Source organism: Alosa pseudoharengus, unplaced genomic scaffold (assembly GCF_046254945.1).
Source record: "Alosa pseudoharengus isolate Yale_2024_CS ecotype anadromous, Long Island Sound unplaced genomic scaffold, YU_APseudo_1.1 YU_APseudo_1.1_scf_2, whole genome shotgun sequence".
Classification (NCBI taxonomy): Eukaryota; Metazoa; Chordata; class Actinopteri; order Clupeiformes; family Clupeidae; genus Alosa; species Alosa pseudoharengus.
Window position 1 is genome coordinate 14,471,429 of NW_027468663.1, and position 21,195 is coordinate 14,492,623.

At 42.1% G+C, this 21,195-nt stretch overlaps 1 protein-coding gene across 1 annotated transcript; it reads left to right on the top strand.

Annotated features, from left to right (window-relative positions):
- The first annotated feature begins 1,072 nt into the window (after positions 1-1,072).
- ndufv2 (NADH:ubiquinone oxidoreductase core subunit V2) lies at positions 1,073-21,023 on the top strand. Its single transcript, XM_076293853.1, has 8 exons — positions 1,073-1,182; positions 1,813-1,875; positions 2,663-2,725; positions 3,131-3,247; positions 4,601-4,769; positions 6,836-6,945; positions 14,670-14,746; positions 20,786-21,023. The coding sequence occupies exons 1-8, from the start codon at positions 1,141-1,143 to the stop codon at positions 20,877-20,879; spliced, it is 735 nt and encodes a 244-aa protein (XP_076149968.1). The 5' UTR covers positions 1,073-1,140; the 3' UTR covers positions 20,880-21,023.
- Positions 21,024-21,195: the final 172 nt, after the last annotated feature.

Consider the following 21,195-nt stretch of genomic DNA (forward strand, 5'->3'; position numbering starts at 1 on the left):
TTTCCCGAGGTCTTTATGTGGTCGGATAGAGAGTCCAGAATGAATTTCATCAAGCCAGTACCTTTCCGGAAATGTTGGCCTCCTAGACGGTTTGTCGGATTCATGTGAAATTTGGCTAAAATTATGCCAAGATGTTGCTGATGTTAAATTGCGAAGGGATTTTTGATATGTTGTAATATGTCATGATTTTAATATCTCACCATATAAACTGGAAATGTGTCATAAATCACAGTGCATTGAATGAATGGTCTGAAACTTCTCAGGTTAATAGATATCATGATTATGATGATATCCAGACACCCAATGGGCCTGCCTGGCATAGCGCCACCACCTGGCCCATCTTTTGTCTTGTTGTTATGTGTCTTGTTTGTGGAGCGCTTTGGATTGCACTATGTGCATGTTAAATGCGGTTTATAAATAAATCTGACTTGACTTGACTTAAATCCTGAGACTGGCAGTTGATCCAGGTGACCTGACCACCTGGCATAGGATTCTAATTGCTTAACGGCTCTATTGTGATGTCATCAGCCTAATGTTAAGTCTATGGGGGGAATTTTAATACAAAAAAGCCCCCATGTCCTAAGTAAGACCTACACAACGCAGTTTGAATGAAGTTTCTACGTTAAACGGTTGAAGCTGCATTAAATGCGTTAGAAGAAGAATCAGAAGAAGAAGAAAAAGCCTTGGAATAACAGTACAGTGCATTTTCATGCACTGTAATAATGTTGTAGGCCTAGGTTACACATTCAATGCATTAATTGAAAATCTCTAGCATTAGGTAATTGAACATCTCTAGCTTATAGCCTAGGTAGGCTATTTAACATATTTTAATTCATGTAGCCTAAGTCAGTCATTAGGCTACACAATATGATAGCCTATTATTTTGAAAGGATTTAACAAAATAAATAAATGGGAAGACTAGCTAGCTACCCTACTGACCAAATTGAAGGCTGGCATAAAGCACATTTACACCAGCCTCCAAGAATTGTCATCAGGTATTCTACACTTGATTGTAATTGACTGAACAGTGAGTTTGTGTAATTTAGACCATCTCAATCAACAGTCGGCTTCATCGCTCAGATGTTGATGTCCGCCATTGTGGTCAGAAAGTTGCCAGGGACATTGAAACTATAAAGCAATATGTTTTTGTCTAGAGCCATTTGTGCTGCTGTATCGCAATCGGTATGTGTTCTCTAATACGTATTTATGAATATATTTTAGATGTCGAGAGAGTTTAACCGCAAATTGTCTGCAAATATGTATGACACCGCACAAGGACAACCAGAACTTGAAATACCTTAGAGTGGCTAACTAGCGAACTAGCTATCGCGTGGGTCGCAGAATAACAGCATACAGTTATGCATAGCTGTGGTAAATACATATTGTTCATATGTATGGATGTTGCAAGTTATTGGCATGTTATTTGCGTCTCGGATTATTGTTAGTAACGTTACTCTGGCGTCTACTAACGCTAGGTATACATTAAAGGTTTCATCACTAGCTAATGCATGCTAGATCACTGGACATTTCGAAAATAAATATCTCCGTATGCTTACTGAGTATAACTATGCCATGAATACATTCATCCATATAGTTAATAACAAACCCTTGACATTATGATGTGTTGACTACTTTGTTGTCAGATGTGACCTGTACTAGTTAAGCTAGCTTGCTAACCTCTGTATCGCTAGCTAATACATTGCAGCGGTTACGGCAGGGGGAGTCATTAACGTTAAGAGTCAGGGAAATTATGCCTTTAGCTTGTTATGACATCTGCTTACACATTTATGCTTTTGCCTTTTTATTCAACAGGCCCGGCAGGTCCGTAGCCTGCACCGGTCTGCCGTGCGAGCAGGAGCAGGAGGTATCTTTGTGGTGAGTGCAAAATCTGTTCCTTGCATGCATGGTGTTAGTTGTAGCATTGGTGCAGCACGGACTCCAGGTTGCCATGCATCCATCCGTGATTACCAGGTGCCTTGAATCCCTGTTTATCCTCAAGCAGACCGTCTTTCACATATCATTAGTTTGGGCCATTGACGTGCATTTCTTGATATGTGGTCACTTTGGCCTCCTCTATGGGAATCATATCTCACTGATTTGAGCTTCTCCTACCGAGCCTGAACCCAATTTTACACAACGCGATTATGTCAATAGTCCTCACACCAACCTTACAGGCCACCATATGCTGCTCAGCAGAAGCCAGAGAAGAATGAATCTAGGTTTACTGTATAAAGTTACCTGCACAGAGATTGGCCTTGTTTGAGACTTTGATCTTTGCCTGGAAAAGCTGGTAGTCAGTGTGCTTTCCAAACTGCGTGCAGCAGGAAAAGAAAACCATATTTTTAAAAAAAAAATTGCCTTTAATAATTATTAACATTTTGCCTGAAATTGTAGCCTACTGAAATCTAATTTCACAAAATTGCTTCCAAACCTGACTCTGAAATTGCACTACCACATTGTACTTTATGTTCATTGTTTGTCTCTTATACAGTGTACTGTAATTGTGTCCTTTCTGTAAACGATATACACTGTCTCTGTATATCTTACACTGTTTATTTATTGTCTTTTTTGGAATTTATGAGGTGTATATATTTTCTTGCCTACAAGGGACTCCAATAGCCGGAGCCAATAAAACATTCTGTGTTTTTCTCCACCTCTGTAGCACAGAGACACACCCGACAATAACCCAGACACCCCCTTCGAGTTCACCTCTGAGAACATGAAGGTGAGTAAGCTCTAGGGAATACGCACATCTACGGACCTACTTAATAAATATTAAATAGGAGCATGCACAATATACATGAAGGCATTCAGGTGCTGTGCTGTTGTTTCGTATTTCACTGGACTCGTCCAAAGCACATTTTAATTAAGATTTTCAGTAACACTGAAATCGTCTTTAGCAAATTTGCCATTCAAAAAAGGTTTATAGGACAACCTACTTCAGTTTGTGATGGTATTCTTTGAGTTAGTATTTTGTTTACATCTCTATAAAAAGTAAACAAGTTGATCCTAATTTGTGAATATTTATCTAATGAACAAAGAGCTGTGGTCTATTGGGACACTGGTAGTAGACTGGTATTGCATGTTGTGCTGAAAGACAGGCGTCTGACTCCTCTCTGTACCCTTTCAGAGGATTGAGGCCATCATTCTCAACTACCCTGAGGGGCACAAGGCGGCTGCCACCATCCCCGTGCTGGACGTGGCGCAGAGGCAGCATGGCTGGCTGCCCATCTCTGCCATGAACAAGGTACCTGTCACCACGCCACACCACAGAGAGGTTTTTCCCTCTTTGTACCAAATCCTTCAGGTCTACATCCACATCTAGAGGCTTCATATAAACCTATATCCAAACCTTAGCGAACTGTATGCAGCAGTCCTGTGACACTATGTCATATTATAAATGGCACAACAAATTATTGTCAGACTTTTGCATACTTTTCTTAAATTTTGCATACTACAAGAGTATCACTTTGCATACTCTTGTTTACATTAGGGCTGTAACGATATGCGATTCGAAACCAAAATCCCGACACTCATATCCACAAACCTGTGTCGCGGTGTGAAAAGGCAGAACCGCGACACACCCTTTCGAGTGTTTCAAGCAGTGCTTTGCAGCTTACGCAGCCGCATAAGCAACACACATCTCCCGCTTTACTTACCGGTAGCCTACGTTGTCCAAAAATAAATAAATAAATCATAATTTCATACCTCTTGTTGCTTTCATTGTGTAGACTATGTGTTCAACTTTATACCAAACAGTATAGAAGTAAACCCCCTCTCCTTGCCCCGCTCTCTCTCGCTCTCCCTCCCTCCCTCTCTCTCTCACTCTCTCTCACTCATGGACACGCGCGACTCAGCCAACACAATCCAAATAAAACATTCAGTTGTGAAAGCAAGGACGCATAGAAGACGACTAGCTAAATTACTATTAAATCCGCTTAGCATCATTAGCATGCTGCACATATTTGTTTAAAACTCTTGCATTTAAGTTGACTTATCATCTCAATACCAATGTTTCCCAAAAGGGCCTGTCCCAAGGAGAACCAGACAACTGAATCAAAGAGGTAGAGTTGTAATAGAAACAGTAGGCCTAGGCTATAGGCTAATCTGCATAAAGTGTGCTGTCATAAAACCGTGGGTCAAAAATCGTGATACACAAACCTCACAATTTGGTTTGTATCGTTACAGCCCTAGTTTACATAGTACTTATGCATTCAGGATAATCTAGTGGCCTGAGTGAATGGGATCATGTTTTCTATGTTTGATTAAATCCCCTACCAAACTTTAACAGTACACTCCAGGTGGTTGTTTTGAGATGAGCAACAAGTTATGTGCAAAATGAAGTGCGCTTCAAACAAAGCTCCATACAGTCCAAAGGACCCTTGTTCCTTTTCTCATCTGTATAAATAAATGTTTGTTTGTGTGCGTGTGCGAGATGCCACAGTCATCTCCCAGTAATCGCATGGAATGGCATGGCACGAAAGCACACAGAGGATTTTTTTTTTAACTGCATCATCAACTGTGGCTTGCAGAATACACACAGAGTCCTTCCTCTCCTCACCTTCGTTCATATCCAGTGGTGTGTGTGTTTGTGCTCCAGGTGGCGGAGGTGCTGGAGATTGCTCCCATGCGCGTGTATGAGGTTGCCACCTTCTACACGATGTTTATGAGGCAGCCGGTGGGCAAGTACCACATCCAGATCTGCACCACCACGCCCTGCATGCTCTGTGACTCTGACAGCATCCTCGCTGCCATCCAGAACAAGCTGGGTAAGAGAGAACATATGCACGCACACACACACACACACACACACACACACACACACACACACACACACATATACACAGGCACACTACATACACATATTTATACATACACACTACATACTCTTACACATCCATACAACCGACACTTTTGCATCCTTGCTGCTATCCAGAACAAGCTGGGTAAGAGATAACATGCACGCACTCTCACACACACACACACACAGGCACACTATACACATATTTATACATACACACATTACATACTCTTACACATACAGCCCGGAGTTGGAGGATGCACCAGCGTCGCATAAGTCTGGTGTGTGTGAACATTTTGGATTTAGAAAACGGTAGATAGAACTGCGACTGTGTGAAAGCATTGTGCAACACGTATTAATTATGCTAGTACAGGCCCGGAGTGGCTAATCGGGAGTTTCGGGAGGATGGGCCTGTCTGAATATCGTGAGCTTAAATGTATTGTTTCTGAAGTTAATTTGCTGCGCCCTAGCAGCACTTCAGCAGCTTAGGCTGTGCAGTCGCAGGCTCTTTAGCCCTTTACTTGCAGTTTCCCAAATATTAACAAAGTAGCCCTCACAAAAACTGTTTGAAAATCGCAACTGAATTCTATATTTGCAATCATTAAGGGGAGTAGGAGGCTATATGAGCGGGCCCTCCAGTGGCACGCACGGCACTGATGAACTCTCATGTGCAGGGAAGACGTGTAGTAGGCTAATAATAATAAATTTTACTGTAAGGTAATTACCCGAGATCTCAAAAGCCCTCGAAAATAAAATATCATTACAATGTATGTTGGGTCTTCCTCACATGGAAGATCTAACGTTCCTCTTTAGTGAGCAAATATCCCCGTTGAGAGAAACTAGAGGAGCGTTCAAATTCGGCAGAGACGGGAGAGAATGTGCGCGTTTATAGGGCTAGTCAATGTTATGTGGTAGCCTAGAAGCTATCTTGCATAGCTTGGGTACGCTACGCTATGTGTAAAAATAAAATATTCCATAATATTTCAGTCAATCTTAGTGTGCTACAAAGGCACAGAAGTTACTGCAGATGGCAATAACACACTCTAAATTTTTGCCAAATAAATGAAAAGCAATTTGAAATCATCAATGCTGTATCAAAATCTCACCTTTCCTCAGAGATGGTCTTAATGATGTGCTTGATGTGTCGTTCTTTCAGTTTGTGCATGATCTAGTTACATGATATAACTACTAATACTGTAGCCTAAATGGTGGATAATTAAGCTATACATCTTATGCTGAAGTATGGTAGGCCTATTTCTGAAGTGAACCGTGACCTTAAAACCGTGATACAAACCGAACCGTGGGTTTTATGAACCGTGCCACCCCTAACATACAACCAACACTTTTGCATCCTTGCCGCTATCCAGAACAAGCTGGGTAAGAGAGAATATACACTCACTATACATACACATTCATACATTCACACGCTTTACAGACACATACACACACTACACACTCTTACACAGGCATTTATACATACATACACACACTATACACATACATTGCGCACATTCTAACACATGCATTCAATCAACACTTTTGTATATAAACAGAAATGTACATAAGCATACACAAACACGTTGATACATATAGGGTTAGTTTCCTGTGCATTGATTAAACCTAGTCCTAGACTAAAAGAAAAAGATAGAAAAGGCTTAATCTAGGCTTTATCTTTATCTGGGAAACTTCCCTTCATAATGCATTATAAAGGCATTTAACTAATCACTTTAGCAATCTGTGTTGAAAGACTACATCACAATCAAAATAGTAAACTTTAAAAAAGTAAATTGGTACCTCACACTCTAAACATAAACTAATAAAGTAACTGATGAAAGGTCATGGAACCTTTATAAAAAGCATTATCACTTTGCTGATATTGGAGACTGCACATAGATTAAATTATACTTGTATAAAACCAGGGCATGCTACAGGAATGTCCTTATTTTACTCTACAACCAGTTCCAATAGAATACAATTATCAGATATTTCCTGTAATTGTGTGGGTAGGGTTTTGATCCTTTTTGCTCTCCGTAGGTATCAAAGTGGGCCAGACCACGCCAGACAAGCTGTTCACTCTGTCAGAGGTGGAGTGCCTTGGAGCCTGCGTCAACGCACCCATGGTCCAAATCAATGACAACTACTATGTGAGTGCAGATGACACACACACACACACACACATACACAGTCAGTTTGTGTCAGTATACAACATCTTGTGTGTTTAAAAGACATTGGTTTCTGAAAACCCCAGTGAGTGGGGTTGGGAATGGAATGACAGAACCAAAGTCTGGGTGCCATATTGGACAGATCTGGAAGATGTCAGCAAGGGATGCTCACTCCTCCTCAACTGTGGCTGTGTGGTTGCCTGTAAGGGCAACTGTAAGTGCCACCGAGCTGGACTTCGCTGTATAACATTGTGCAAGTATGAAATACTTGAAATACCAGATTTCAAAATAATTCAGTGGAAATGCATGGATTCCAGTTGCTGCTACTGGAAGCAACCGGAATCCATGCATTTCCACTGAATTATTTTTGGAATCTAATCCCTTATCATACCTGTTCATTCTTACTCGTCGCTTGACTTATCGTGACTAAATTCAAGATGGCGGCGAACGGTAAACTTCATGAAGGTACTGTCTGTATAAATCGTCTTGTAAATAAACTATCAGTGCTTTTTCAAAGTTCTCAATGTCTCGTTTTAAATGTCAAGGCCCTCGGAAGTCTACCAATGAAGTATGGAGCTACTTTGAGCCTCGTAAATGGTGTAAAACAGTGATTTATTTGCATGGCTAGGCCGATGCCCGAGGCACCCCCATCGAAAAACTGTTGGTAGCATCAGCTAACTAGCGCCAGATTTCTAAGTGCAGGGGACAAGCCGAGATGAGCTATGAGACATACGTTCACACTTGGTATCATGTTTCAACACAGTTTAGGTCAATATCACACCAGAATTCTCCTTTAACATGGTGAAAAGCCCAATATAACTTTTCACTGTGGCATAGTTTTGAAGTTGTGTTTATTTAAAGCCTCAACAATGGTCCTTTTGGTCACATGTGATTTTTGACACTATAGTGATAGTGACGTGTCCAATCAACAAAGAAAAGCATACCTTGGAGGTAAAAATATGGGTCTAGGGCCCTGAGTAATATTTCAATGTGACTTTTTCAGAGATATTGACAGTTTATCTGAGCTAAATATGACTATGATAATAGATTTAACATGGAAATGGACTTAAAATAAGAAGAATATATCAGAATTGGATTCCTTGTATCAAACAAAGTAGAAAAAATACATTATACAATTATTTAAGACTAAAGGAAGCTGAGATATTCACCTTATTTAGCCCCGCCCATTTTTTAAAATTCCAATTGTCTTTAAACTTCTGGTCAGGGTTGCCAGATTGGGCGGTTTTGCAATCTATTTTGCGGGCAAAAAAGGGGTTGGGCGGGTGTATAAAAATTGGGGTGGTTTCGGATCAGTTCGGCGGGTTTTTGTAGCCGAAACACATAGGCACTTCAGACCCTTCTTCCAGCGACCCTCTCTGGTCAGCAGGCAGCAGTCTCTCACTCACTCACTCACTCACACACCCTCTGGCTGACGTGCCCCCTAAACTGACAACAGACACTCTCAGCTCACGTCACCTTATGTATCGAAACATGCATTCTAGCTATAAATGGCATAGTGCATCGTATTTCCATAACCGCGAGATATGCGCTTCACAATGACGGCAATTAGTTGTTAGATATGCATAGCAGACAGTAAAGCCCAGCAGTAATTTATCTAAAATAACACATATTAAGTACCATTCATGATGTTGTCAAATATTGAAGTTGTGGGAAGTTTAAGCTGATGTTTCTTTCGTCCCCCATGTCGTTTCATTTATCCCGGCCAGGAGGGACGAATGAAACAAAACGCACGTTCGATTTCTCCTTAAATAACTCCTGAATGGTTGCATGGACCTGAAAATGCAACTGTATTTGACAGAGGACAGATGTAGGTTGCTTGTGACAAAATATTAGCTTTCAGTGTTTTACGATGTCTTTGTAAATTACGTTTAATTAAAAAGTGTTTCAGTCTGGTTCTCCTCTACTGCGGCGCAGACCGCCCTTCAAACACACAGCTCGCGGGGTTTTCAAATTTAGCTAGCTGACTGACAATATCAATATGCCAAAGTGGGCAAAGATCATTTTCTCATTACAGTCAATCTCTTCATGAGGGTGCACACTGCTGAAAGATTACCTACGAGACAGGATGGACTTTCCCCTTCTTTCAGGGTTGATGGATGTGCGCACAGGTCTTGCGCGAATGGCTTGACATAGGACTACGGCCCACGTTCCGTCCAGCCCGACAGTTGTTGAGGAAGTTTGACAAAGCCTACTAGAACTTTTTAAGTATTTTTAGGCCTAATAACAATTGCTCAAAGCAATTTTCACGAAGGGCCTAGGCCATAGGCCTATGTTTTTTGTGTAGAGATGGCCCGAATGCATGAATGAGCGCACTGACACCCCTGTTCGTTCAACGCGACTTTCATGAAAACTCTAGGTTTAACTGCCTGTCAGGTAGGCCTACTAATTGTTCTAAATTACAGGTGTCAAACTCAAGTTTGCCTTTAGCCTATATCTGGCGTATGAAAATATTTTTTGCGTGTATAGAGTTGCCATGCATGAACGCACTGCTTCTGCAAAGAGCGCACTGACACTGTCCTAAATAGCCTATAGCCTAATAGGCCTAACTGCCTGGCTCAGGGAATAGATAGCGCCTATGTATTAATTAATTGTTCTAAATCACAGGTGTCAGACTCAAGTTTAACTCAAGCCTTTAGCCTACATTTGGCGTAGGCCTATGAAAATATTTTTTGTGTAGCCTAGAGTTGGCCCACCAGTTATGAACGCACTGCCTCTGCAAAGAGTCAACACCCCTGTTCTATAATCAATGCGATTTCATCTAATGTTATACATGAATATGCATGTCATGTTGCTATTATAAATAATTGAAATGTTGTGTGTTAGGCTATTTTGTATGTTCATATAGCCACTCAATGTTTTTATGTTAGGCTAGCCTACTGAATGCTTTTGTTCCAAGCGTCTATTGACACAGACTCATTGATGGTCTACGTTTATTGCATTATTTTCCGTAACATAAGCTTATAGAAGAATAGTCTGACTGAGGTCCGTGTAGCCTACTTTTGCGTTCATTTGATTGAATATTGTTTCTGAAATTGGATAGGCTAAGTCGAAAAATGGGTAATTTTAAAGCTTGTTAATGATTTCAATGTGTTTAAATGAGAAACAAGCAAAAGCAAATTTGGGCGGTTTTTGTGCATTCTCGCGGTTTTTGACGAGGCTTTGGGCTGGAAAACCTTGCTGGCATCTGGCAACACTAGGCCCTTTCACACAGAGATTACGCAAAATTTGCGGGAAGAGGAGACGTCTTTTTGCCGCAACGTGTGTCTGAAAACGAGGTGAAAATTTGCCGGCCTGCTGATCTGTTCACAAGTCCCGGCGATTTGGGGAGCCAGGAGACAGGACCTATGGGTGGGACCAGCTAGCAAATTTAAACGTGACGTGCAATAGGGGGCGTGTAGACTGATATGCGTGGGCCTTATGCACCCTTCAGATGCAGCAGGTGTGTAATTTTCAAAACCATGGCGGGAGAACTGACAACACTTTGGCTAGCTGCTGCCCACATCTTTAGTAGGCCTACCTTGCAGATGCAATTGAAGTTGCTTTGCATCATCGTGCAGTGCTATGCTTCGATAGAATCGGATTCATCTTGCGAGCAACGTCTTCGGACAATAAAAAGTAATTTGGATGAGAAATTGAAGAGAAGCAGGGAGCAGTTGCATTAAGCATTACAATACCTACTCTTGTTCAAGAGCATTATCGCCTGTCCTCGAACAATACAGCAGGCATTCCTAGCATTAAAGTCCACAATATTCTAAACAGGTGCAGTTATCAAAGCAATCGGTATACAATGCATTAAGCATTACAATAAGAAGTGTGATTTCACCGATTAGACGTCCACATTTGAATTACCGCGGACTTAGGCTGTATTTGTGAAGTCTGGCGAATGTAAATGAGTGAAGTACACAGGAAGATTAAACTATAAATGTTGTAATAGAAAGAAATGTGCTTGAACTATTTACAAGTGCAAAATGAAACATCCAACAGTGCAATGTAGGCATATTATAACTATTTACAAACATGAACTATTTACAAGTGCAAAATGAAACATCAGTGCAACAGTGTATTATAACTATTTACAAACATACAAAAAATACCATCCATACCAAAAATAGAGCCCTATAACTGCAAAATATGCAGTGCTAAAAAATGTTTAAAAAAATCGCAAAATTAAAAACAACAATATGATCAGTCCAGCTGCTGATAAGACGCAGACGGCCCGTTGTGTGACTCGTCCATGTGGAAGCTGGGGAATGGTGGCGGAGGAGAGTGGTAGGACGCTGCAGCAGGTGCCCGGTAGTGGCGTGGGGTGCTGTGCTCTGGTACAGGAGCTGGTATTCTTGCAATCATGTCCCGCATAAGGGAAGACTGCGACTGCATGTCCCTTTGGATACTTAGTTGGGTTGTTTCATAGGCAAACAAATCGGGGGAATGTTATGGCCTGCAATTGCGAAAATGAGTAGGCCTACGAATTTACCTGGTTGGTTATCGGTGGCTGATTGTTGGCTTTCGGTGTTGGAATCGCTGGTGCTGGTGTCGGCGCCAGAACAGACACTGGATGCTGGGGATGCAGGTGTCGCCTCCATGCTGCTCTGAAGAGCGACAGGGTTGGCCTAGTGGCTGCTCCCCCAAATCGCACAACAGAGGTCGAAATATGGCCAATCCAGTCTCCCCCTGCCACTTCTGCCGTTGTGGTCATTGACGCTGTTGAATTTTTTGCAGGCTTTTTAATTTGCTGGTGACCTGCATCTTGTCCCGTGCATAGCCGAGGTCGCGGAGTTTTCCGGCCAGTCTTTCCAATATAGGACCATCCTTTACTGTCCCGTTCATGTGGCGCCTCATCTCATCTTCTCCCCAAGGGCAAGGAGCGTCCGGATTTTTTGGTCTCCCCAGTGTGCCATGTTTTCTTTCTCCTTGTTGTTGTTGTTCTTCTTCGTTCTGATCAGCTGTGTGTGTTTTTAAATCTCCCAGGTAACGTCACTAGACACCCCCGCCCACGTCCCCTTCCCACGCCCACGTTCCCCCTTTCCGCCTTGACCCATTCACACTGGTGGCGGAACGAAAAAACTCGGCAAAATGTCTAGGGGGCTTGGTAGTAAATTTGGCGAGACCCTTTGTCCCGCCGTTCCGCCTCGGTCTATGTGAAAGGGACACTCGTTCCGCGATTCTGGTACATTAAATCGCGGCAATTTTGCCAGTGTGAAAGGGCCTACTGCTTCTGGTCGGCTAGCTACGTCTAGTTAGTTTCGTTGGGATAACACGGCAGAAGAGGATAGAGAGGCTAACTTACAGAACAGCCGGTCCAAAGTCAGTTTTTTCCTAACTTCAGATAGGAAAGCTGTATAAGAGAAATGTCTTAAGTCACCAAAATCCTAAATAAACGTTCCTAACTTTAGGATGACCCATAATATATGATGGCAGTCATCTCGATAGAGCTCTGCTATCTCAATGTATCGCAATGGCTGTACTGCTCAATCGGAAGTTCGGAGACAATGTGGGCAAAGCTAGAGCCCCCATGTTTGCGTGCGGAATAAGGTGAATAACCTTTTCTCTTTTCGGCGGGTGCCATTTTGGATTTTATGGATAACTGATAAGTCCGGATGTTTATAGTTGACATCAACTTAGTAGCGGCTTATTCCACTGCTTGGTTGAATTTCCCATTGTCCTACGTAATTTAAAACGACCATTAACCGTATGTTATCTGCACACCTATGAAGAAGATCCATTTTTTTGGCCGTATCACACTTGTATATTAATTCGCCGAACTCGTTGTGAAGTTTAAATGAACTGTCACGTTGCATCCGAGCTGTAAAATGCATACGTTCAGAACATTGCAACATTGTAGCATATGACGGAGGTGGCTTTTAGCTAGATGGATGACAGCAGGCTAAGTAAAATAGCGATGTTTCAAAGCTAAAGTTCATCAGAATCTTGGGATACGCCCGCTTGACAACGGGAGAGATAGAACTAACGACTGGCCTTTGGCCGTAGCAACCATCCATTTAGAACTAGTAACGGCAGTTTGTCCTGTGAGTTGAGAAATTAGTTGATATGTTTCGGAAGAAATTAGTTCTACAAACAAGACAGTTTTAGCGATTAAAACGTTTAAATTGTAACAGGAAATGAACACAACGCAAGTGGCAACAGTGGAATAAGCGGGATAATGGTTTTCACGGTGGTCTGTTTACAGAAGTTAATGCACTACGAGGTTTAAACGGCACTCCGCTTTGCGTCGGGGCCGTTTTACAACCTCGACCGTGCATTAACTTCTGTGAACAGACCACCGTGTCGTCCATTATCCCTTACATAAAGACCCCGTAACTTTTGAACGAGCTGATACCTCGCCTTGCAGCCACTACTGTTTTGCTGTTTTGCCCCTGAGATGAAATTTCATTGGGTGAAAATCGCGAGGTGTTTCGCTGTGTGGAAACGTACCGTAACGGTGTGTTTCCACACAACGAAATTTCGCGTCGCTCTCATTGAGGTTGAATGGAGACGAAATTCGCCCTAGTTGGGCAAAATGAAAGCGAATCGCCGAGGCAGGCGAAGCTAAGTTGGCCAAAGTTTAACTTTATTTAAATGAGGACCAATCGAGAACCAATCAGGTCCGCGTCTTTGTGTTTGGAGGCGGGAGTTACAAAAAAGTCTGACCAAGATGGCGGAGACTACCTGAGCTGTAACACGAACATTTGTATGTGATTAAAATGTTTCTACACGAACATTGGCACTTGTATCAACACGAATTGTGGTTTATATGCCACACGAACTTAGTCAGAGCACATACACCACTAAATAGACCACTATATATGTTAGTTTATTAAGCACTCGATCTTTTTTAGCTAGCTGACAGGCGAAATGCTAGTATTTTAGGACATTGGATTGCATTGTAAACCTAGCTAGACAGCTAGGCTACATGCTGCAACACAGGTATGAAATATATTATGTCTTATTGACCTTTGTTGTTTCTATGAACATGAATTGTTGTTTATAGGCAACATCAACTTAGTCGAGGCATAAAGACCCCTGGATATCTTCATTAAGTACTTAAACGTTTGAATTAGCTGATTAGCCTAATTAGCTCGCTTGCCACCACTGGCTAGACACTGCAGTCAAAAGGTTAGCGGTTTCGCCGTCACGCCCCCGAGGCGAAATTTCGCTGGCCGAAAATCGCGAGGTGTTTCGCTGTGTGGAAACACACCGTAAGAGAGAGTCAACCCACCACTCTGGTGGACCGGTTTTCTGTCAGGATATAACGCCTAAGACAACTGCAATTCCTTGCAATTCCTGAGCTCTATCTATGGGTCTCTGATGCATAAAAGTGTCTCCTCATGTCATCATGGTTAACCAGCAGGGACTGTCTACCCCCACCCAACCACTCTACCACCCGCACAAGCAGTTTTTAGCATTAATAATAATAATAATAATAACAATAATAATAATATTTATTTATATAGCACTTTTTAAGCTTTGAGCACAGTAGCAGCAGTAATAACAGCAGTAACGTTAATATCAAGGTCAATGAGCAATGACTGCAACTTAGGACTGCAGATGTCTTATACAGCTAGCCTGGCTCACACCAGTGTTGTAATAGTTGGTATTAAATTAGAACTACAACATGGGCTATTAAACCGTATATATTTTACTTTTTGGTTTTAATCCCCTATTAAACCCATGATTGTGGTTTTCAGGAGGATCTGAACACTGCCGACATTGAGCAGATCCTGGATGAGCTGAAAGCTGGAAAAGTTCCACCACCAGGACCCAGGTAAGGCTGACGCATCTCTGCAAATGTATGTTACAGAGAGGATTCAAGGATTCAAAAAACCTCAGAACCTTCAGAAAATGGTCTTGCTTAGAGACTCATAAAGGCCTTGGATAGAGGAACATAAAAACAAGCATTAAAGAAAGTAGGGATGGCACGATACTACTTTTTCATGTCAGATACCGATAACACAACCGTTACAACCGCAATATCTGCCGATACCGATCCGATACCGTTTTTTTTTCTCAAGAATTTATGACTTATCCACAATTAAACATTCCTGTAACGGTGGTTTATTATATATATGCATTGCTATGATGCAAAAAGTCAACAAAGCAGGTGAATAATATCAAAAGAATATTCAGCATGCAATACAATAGATGAAATTGAGCTAAAAAAAAAAACTGCCTATAAAACCTTTGTTTACAAGAAAGATGTGTTTTTTGTTTTAGATTAGATTCAACTTTATTGTAATTTAGCAGAGTACAGGTACAGAGCCAATGAAATGCATAGTATATAAGTATATATACTCTTTTGATCCCGTGAGGGAAATTTGGTCTCTGCATTTATCCCAATCTGTGAATTAGTGAAACACACTCAGCACACAGTGAGGTGAAGCACACACTAATCCCGGCGCAGTGAGCTGCCTGCAACAACAGCGGCGCTCGTGGGGCAGTGAGGGGTTAGGTGCCTTGCTCAAGGGCACTTCAGCCGTGCCTACTGGTCGGGGTTTGAACCGGCAACCCTCCGGTTACAAGTCCGAAGCGCTAACCTGCTGGTTAGCACAGGTTACATCCAACCAGAAGTGCAAAAGAAGCATTAAATACCAAAGTGCAGGTTGAGTACAGTATTCTGTGTAGTTATTTAGACGATAGAGATCGAGAATGTTGCCATCTTTGCTGTAGGAGTCTTATTGCTGAGTGTGTTGTAACACGTTCTGGAAATTCACAATTTCGTCGCCTTTAAAAAAAAAAAAAAAACATAGTCCAGTCCATACAACTTCATTTCAATTTCGAAAGAAATACTGGACTATGTTTTTTTTTTTTTAAACGGCGACGAAATTGTGAATTTCCAGAGCGTGTTACAACACACCCAGCAATAAGACTCCTACAGCAAAGATGGCAACATTTCCGGAAAGGTACTGGCTTGATGAAATTCATTCTGGACTCTCTATTCGACCACATAAAGACCTCGGGATACTTCAGTTTGGCTTTAGGGACCCTCTACTCACTACCACGTAAGTGTTATGTTGTTTGGAACTGTAAAAGAGGTATAAAAATAGCGTTTTGTAGCGGCGAAATTGAAATGCCCTGCTCACTTCCAGGCTACGAGTTGTGTGACTGAAAACGGTACAATCGAACTTTCTCAAAACACATCCGAATGACATGATTTTGATGTCAACTCAACGAATGTACCCCCAATCATCCGTAAATCGATCTAAAGTGCATTTTACTCCGGATAATTCCTTTAAAGACAATTTTCAAGAAGGAACTTAAAATAGGTGAATGAGCTAAATGGAAATACAGATTAATGAGTTTATGACTATACTCAAGGATACAAGGAAGTTTATTGTCACATGCATATAGTTACTGGAAGTAAGAAATGCAGTGAAATTATGTCTGGTGTCAGCCTATTTGTGCATTAATGGGGGGGGGGGGGGTAAAAAGTGCAGTAGAAGAGGGGTTTAGTAGATTAAGTGGCAAGGGCTGCATAAGGAAGGTGGGGGAAGATTGGGATTGGGTGGGGGGCACCAACAAGGAGCACCCAAGAGCAACAGGGGCAAGGAAAAACTCCCTTACCAAGGAAGAAACCTTGGGCAGATCCACGGCTCAAGGGGCTAACCCAACAACTGCCAGGGGTCTTGGTGTGTGTGTTGGGGGGATGACAAGGGAGATGGGATAGTAGGGCTGCACGATTATGACCAAAATGATAATCACGATTATTTTGATCAATATTGAGATCACGATTATTTATCACGATTATTAATTAATTTTAGTGACAAAAATATTTTTTCCCTAAACATATTGGACTTGCTATCTGGCTCACCCAAATTCTTCCCCTCACATTTACTCCCCTAAATTACTGCAAATCTAAATTTGACTGCGACTTCCAAACTTCCAAACAACTTCCAAACAAATGTTTTGTGCGTGCTACTTTGTTAAGATTTTGGAAAACGCCCACCGGGAATCCTCCCAACGCTCCCCATTAGCCACTTAAGCTCTGCTTCGTGTTCATGAGTTTACTGTAATCGTTAGTCCAGGGGTGTCCAAACTTTTTGACTGAAGGGCCACATTGGGTTTTGAAAATTGGCCAGCGGGCCACACACAAATAATAATAATAATAATAATAATAATAATAATGTTTTGTATTATTTAAATGACAAAATAATTTTGTTGTAGAAAATTAATTTCTTAAGAAATACTGTTAATTTGATGCTGTTTAATTCATTTATAAATGGTGCACTGTCACTGGGACTCTGCCAGCTCCACTCAAATATAGCCTATGGCTAGTGCTGTGCCTATGGCTGTGCCCTCTCACAGTTTATAAATGGTCAGTAATGGGAACTACTGTTGTCATCGCCCTCTCTCCCATGCTCAAATGCGTCCCCAATTAAATGGACTAGCATAACGTAGTTAGATCTGCTGCAATGGAGGTTCTATGTTTCTCGATGTGACAAGCTGTTTTGACATTGACATTGTAAACGTTCTCTAAGAAGAGTGTAAAGCAGTTTGCAGTAGCCTAAAGTTAACCACAACGTCGTCTATCGCTGGAAAAAAATAGCGAGCGGCCTATGATAAACTAATAAATGCTCGGCCGGATTAAAGTGCATGGCTGGCCGCAGTTTGGACACCCCTGGTTTAGTCATTTGTTGATATGTAAAACACTGACGTGTAGGCTACATTTTCATTATTGTTCACTCGTTTTGAGTAGGCTGTGTCTTGAAACGCATATGCATTGTAGGTTGCACATGTAGCTTATAAAATACATGAATAAAATTCACGGATCCCGTCGTTAGCTCAACTCTTATTACAGTATAGGCTATCAGAGGAAGCAAACAAGGACTAAAAGTTAACGTGATAAAAAAGGCATGTGTGGTTTACGTCATGTGATGTGTTTCACGGTATGAGTTGAGAACCCTGCTTTGCTTATATTTTTGGTTAACTTAACTTGCCTGAAATCCGAAATATTTTCGAACAATGCATGATCCGCTTCGAGGGACAAGCTCTTGGCCTTCTGCTGTGTCACACATTTGATTTTTGATCGTCGTTTATTGTATAGTCTAACTAGCCTACTAATAGATAACATAATGTCACTAGTCCACAGTGCATCAGGCTGAGCAGTGCAGGGAACAGCTGTCATTGGTAGGCTGCATGCAGGCACATGGTCAGACAGGTTTAAGGAGCGCTTGATTTGTTTTGTAGTGGAGCGTTCTATGGGTTGCCAGGTTGGTTCTATGGGTAGAGCACACATTTGAAATATCGCTCGATCACGCAAATTTGATCGTGGGAAGCCAAAATCGTGATCGTGATTAAAATTCGATTAATTGTGCAGCCCTATGGGATAGTATGCTGTGTATGTGGGGAGAGGGCAGTGTGCAATATGTGTGTTGGAGAAGCTTCCTCATGAGACAATGTGCTGTGTATTGGGGGGGGGGGGGGGGGCAGTGTACTGCAAGTATGGTGAAGGGACTTACTATTGGAAGCAGAGTACTGTATGTATGATGTATGTGAGTGATGACAGTGAAGATGTGTGTGTGGGCGGGAGGGGAGTGGAGCAGTGACTGTGTGTGTGTAGTGTGTGTGTGGGTAGGTGGGGGCAGTGTGCTGTAAGTATGTAGAGGATGTGTGTTGGAGAAGATCCTGAAGACAATGTGCTGTGTATGTAAGGGGGGGGGGGGCAGTGTGCAGCAAGTATGTAGAGGAGGCTTACTGTAGCAAGCAGTGTGCTGTATGTATGTGAGGTGATGACAGTGATGATGTAAGTGTGTGTGTTGGGGATGGGGGTGGGGGGTGGGCAGAAAGGCTAGGCAATCAAGGACATGGGTAGATGGAGGAGAAATCAAAAATAATAAATAAAAAGTTCTATGGAGATGTGCAAAAGTGGGAGAAAGTCAGATGTGTGTGTGTGTGTGTTTTGACGTGTGATGAAATAAGAAAATAAATAAAAGGTCTGTTATGTAGCATAGGGAGAGGGATGTAAAAGTGCTAAAAGTCTTGTAGGTGTGTGTGTGTGTGTGTGGGGGGGAGGGGGTCATGAGTGCTGAGTAGTGAATGAGTGCAAAGTCAGTATAATGTGAGTTCAGAGTTGGGAAATGTTTGAGAGTGCAGAGGAGTGAATGTGTGCAAAGTCAGTATAGTGTGAGTTCAGAGTTCGGATGGCCTGGGGATAAAAACTTCTCCTGAGTCTCTCAGTTCTGGCTTATGACTACATAGGCGTCTTCTTGATTTCAGCGGTAGGAATAATCCATTGTTAGGATGAGAAGAGTCCTTCAGAATCTTTTGGGCTCTTAGGAGTACTCTTCTGGAATAGATATCTTGTAGAGCAGGGAGTTGAGTTCTTATAGTACGTTCAGCTGAGCGCACTACTCTCTGCAGAGTACTACAATCTCTAACTGTGGAGTTCCCATACCAGGTGATGATGCTACCAGTTAGAACACTCTCAACCGCTGAAGTGTAGAAGGCCTTCATGATGGATGTAGAAACTATGAATTCCTTAGCTGACGAAGGAAGTAGAGTCGTTGTCTGGACTTCTTCAGAACATATTGAGTGTTAACAGTCCATGTTAAGTCTTCAGTAATGTGGACACCAAGGTATTTAAAACTTGTGACTCTCTCTACAGGTTGCCCGCTGATCATTAGTGGGGTGTAACTGTAGTTCTGCTGCTGCCTTCTGTAATCCATTACCATTTCCTTGGTTTTATTGATATTCAGTGTCAAGCTGTTAGATTGACACCACTGTGCCACCTCATCAACCTGATCCAAGTAGAGCTGTTCATTGTTGTTACTAATCAGGCCCAAGATCACTGTGTCATCTGCAAACTTGATGATGGAGGTATGACTACTGTTGGCTTTGCAGTCATGTGTGTAGATGTTGTACAGCAGTGGACTCAAAACACAGCCTTGGGGAGCACCAGTGCTGATGGTTAATGAGTCAGATGTCAGACCCCCCACTCTAACCACTTGTGAACGGTTGGTGAGGAAGTCAAATATCCAGTGACACAGGGTAGTGTTCAGTCCTAAGGCCTTCATCTTTGTGACCAAGGTGAGAGGTACTATCGTGTTGAATGCTGAACTAAAGTCAATGAACAGCATCCTCACGTAATTCCCATTCCCCTCCTCCTGGTGAGTTAAGGTGGTGTCCATGAGGTTTGAGATGGCATCCTCTGTAGACCTGTTGGCTCTGTAAGCAAATTGGAGGGGATCGAAGGAGGCAGGGAGGGATGAGCAGATAATGTTTTTCATAAGCTTCTCAAAACACTTCACTGTAGACGTCAGGGCTACTGGGCGGTAGTCATTCAGACATGATGGACTTTTGTTTTTCGGTACTGGAACAATAACAGACTGCTTGAGGCAAGTAGGAACTGTCTCTTGAGCCAATGATGTGTTAAAGATATAAGTAAACACAGGAGCTAACTGAGCAGCGCAGGATTTCAAAACCCTGTTAGAAATTCCATCCGGTCCAGCAGCTTTTCTACAATTAACCCTCCTAAAGGCATTGCTCAGTCCATGTATGGGAATGACCCTCAACATCTTTAGCATATTATGCTTTCTTTGTTGCTACAATTTGAAGCTAAAACTGGTATGTCATATTTGTTCCCCTGTAAAGCTATCATGGGTTTGAGAAAAGTGTAATGCAAATAAAGATGATGATTATGATGATTCTTGTTGTAATTATTTATCTATTCCCCATCTGTGTTTAAACCACAATATCAACAGAAATCCTCTGTAAAGTTTTGTGTTGCAATTGGTTGTTCATGTGCTGGCTGAAATAAACGTGTAATTTGGATTGACTCTAATTATCATTTTGTGTGTTTATGTTGAAGGAACGGGCGTTTCTCATGTGAGCCTGCAGGGGGCCTCACGTCCCTAACAGGACCACCCCCAGGACCCGGGTTTGGGGTGAGGTCTGACCTGTAGACACCCCCCCCCATATCACAAACACACACCTGTCAAGGGGTCAGCACCTGTCCCATGCGCCAGCCCTCCAGATATTTTCCTGATGTAACAAATAAGTTATAAAGTCTGTTATATCATTTGTGTAAATAAAACTGTTTATGTGAATATACAGTCTTTGCCTATCTTGGTGATCTAAAACGCATGGTAACTGGCGAATAGCTTAAGCAAATTTCGGGGTTTGTCCAGTCCACATTGGGGGTGGTTTTGTTATCAAACGTCGGCGCCTGGCGCAAAAAGGTTGGTATTATGTTTCTTAATCACTCATGGGTGTTTTGGG